At 38.9% G+C, this 2,277-nt stretch overlaps 1 protein-coding gene across 1 annotated transcript; it reads right to left on the reverse strand.

Moving 5' to 3' along the window:
- Positions 1-321: 321 nt before the first annotated feature.
- On the reverse strand, positions 322-1,112 carry LOC149540113 (uncharacterized). The gene is made up of 2 exons (XM_089802653.1): positions 1,053-1,112; positions 322-942 (listed from the first exon to the last, which is right to left on the reverse strand). Exons 1-2 carry the CDS (start codon positions 1,110-1,112, stop codon positions 322-324), a joined length of 681 nt encoding a protein of 226 aa, XP_089658779.1.
- Between the last annotated feature and the right edge of the window lie 1,165 nt (positions 1,113-2,277).

Below are 2,277 nucleotides of genomic sequence, written 5' to 3' on the forward strand. Positions count from 1 at the left end.
TTTCTTGTCTCTCAATCGCTGCAACACTATTTGCAAATGTTCTTCATGTTCTTCCAAATTCTTGGAGAATTTGGTTGCCCCTTTCATTTGATTGAAAAGTTCATCAATCCTAGGTAGAGGGTACCGATTCTTTATGGTCACCTTATTCAACATACAATAATCTATGCACAACCTTAAGGTACCATCCTTCTTCTTGACAAAAATTATAGGAGCTCCCCACGGTGATACACTAGGGCGTATGAACCCTTTATCTAAAAGTTCCTGTAACTGAATATTCAATTCATACATTTCTGTAGAAGTCATGCGGTAAGGAACCTTTAATTAAGGTTTTGCTCCTGGTATGAGATCTATAGAGAAATCAAACTCCCTTTTAGGGGGTAATTCAGGAAAATCATCTAGAAATACATCTCTAAACTCTTGTAAAATAGGGTGATCCTCTATTCGAGGTGGAGTTTCATCTAGATTTTTAATATGGGCAATGTATAACTGACACCCCTTCCTTTTGGCCTTCTTCAACTGCATTGCTGAAATTTGCCTCAGTTCCAAAGGTTGTTTGACACCATTTAGTGTCACAGAATGACCTATGTCATCAAGACATCTAATCACCTTATCTCGAGAGTCCACCAAGGCCTTATGCTCACTTAACCAATTAATACCTAAGATGACATCATATGAGCCCAGAGGTGCTACATACAAGTTGACCTCAGTTCGAAAACTAGGAAGCTCCAACTCACTACAAGATAAGCATTGCTCTATCCTGCGTTCAACCCTGTTACCATACTCTACAATCCATGGTTCTACCATAAAACCAGCCCTAACAAGTATCTTGGTTAATATTTTAGGATCCACAAAACATTCAGTAGCACCAATATCTATTAAGATAGAAACAAGGTAACTGAAAAGTGTACCAGTCATTTGAATGGGAATGGCTTGATAATCTACCTGTCAGTGATCCACTACAGCATGGATACGATGTTGCAGAGGAAAGTCTTTCTTATCAATTCACTGCAAACACTTAACAACATAATGGTTTCCTCCACATATAAAACAACCTCCCCTAGGTGTTCTTCTATTTTTATCTCCTCGGTTGTTTCCATTCCTGCCACCACCATTTCTGGAATTTTGATTGTTGTTCCAATTTTCCTTATTCCTGTCAAAATTCTCGTGTCCTTTGTCTTTTATGTTCCTGATTTGTTGTTTCTTTTCTTTTCCTTTTGCTCCATCATCCTGATGTCCTTTTTTATCCTGATATGATCTACTATCCTGAAACTTCCTCTTATATTTTTGGTTGAAGGATTTATAGGATGAAGTATCCTTCAACCTCTACTCCTACTTAAGGGCTTTACGCAATGCAAAGTCCATGGTCTCAGGCTCCTGCATCTCAACCTCACTATAAATTTTAGGTCGCAAGCCCATTACAAAATTTTGTATTCTAAAGAGTTCATCATGCTGATACTATGGAATATATTTTACCAAATGGAAAAATCTCTCATGATATTGTGTAACATTCATGTTCCCTTGCACTAACTTATAGAAATATGTTGTTTTCCTATCATAATAAAGTTGAGGTAACCATCATTTGCAAAAAAACTACAAGAATTCTTCCCAAGTTACCTCTCCATGTTGGAATTTATTTTCAGCCATGATATTCTCCCACTAGTTGGCTACTTCACCCATTAGCTAATAGGTGGCCTATACTGCTCTAGATTTTCTAGTGTAGTTTCACACTAGGAAGTACTTCTCCATGCTAGTAATCCATGCCTCTGCATCTTCCCCAGAAGCTCTTCCATGGAATGTCAGTGGAGTTACCTTCTTGAGATCATTGCTCAAGTCAGCAACTATCTGAATCCTATTAGAATTAAGGAGAGCACTTCGATGGTTAGCTTTCGCTTTTTGGTCTATTTTAGACCTCCTAAGAGCTTCAACCATCTGCTAATCCTCACATTTCTTCCTTAGCTCCTCTTCCTGCTTACTTATAGCTTCAGAGCATTGATCCTCCTCACACTTCTTGGCCTCTTCTTCGGCTTGTCTACCTTGAGCCCCTTGCTCTAGGTTGTCCATTTGCTGACTTTGTTGTTGTAATGAAGCCCCCTATTGGGTTAACAGTGCAATAATCTGATCCAACCTCTCATTAGGTTCTTCAGCCCGTGCACTACTGCTCGACCCAACTTTCCGTTTAGATCTTGTGGCCATGGTAATATTTCAAAACACATGTCAAAAATAGGCACAATGAGCATAGTAGCCCAAGGGCCTAGATTTAAACCATGTTCTGATACC

This window comes from Cupressus sempervirens, chromosome 9 (genome assembly GCF_028749045.1).
Source record: "Cupressus sempervirens isolate cs-2001-9-10 chromosome 9, ASM2874904v1, whole genome shotgun sequence".
NCBI lineage: Eukaryota > Viridiplantae > Streptophyta > Pinopsida > Cupressales > Cupressaceae > Cupressus > Cupressus sempervirens.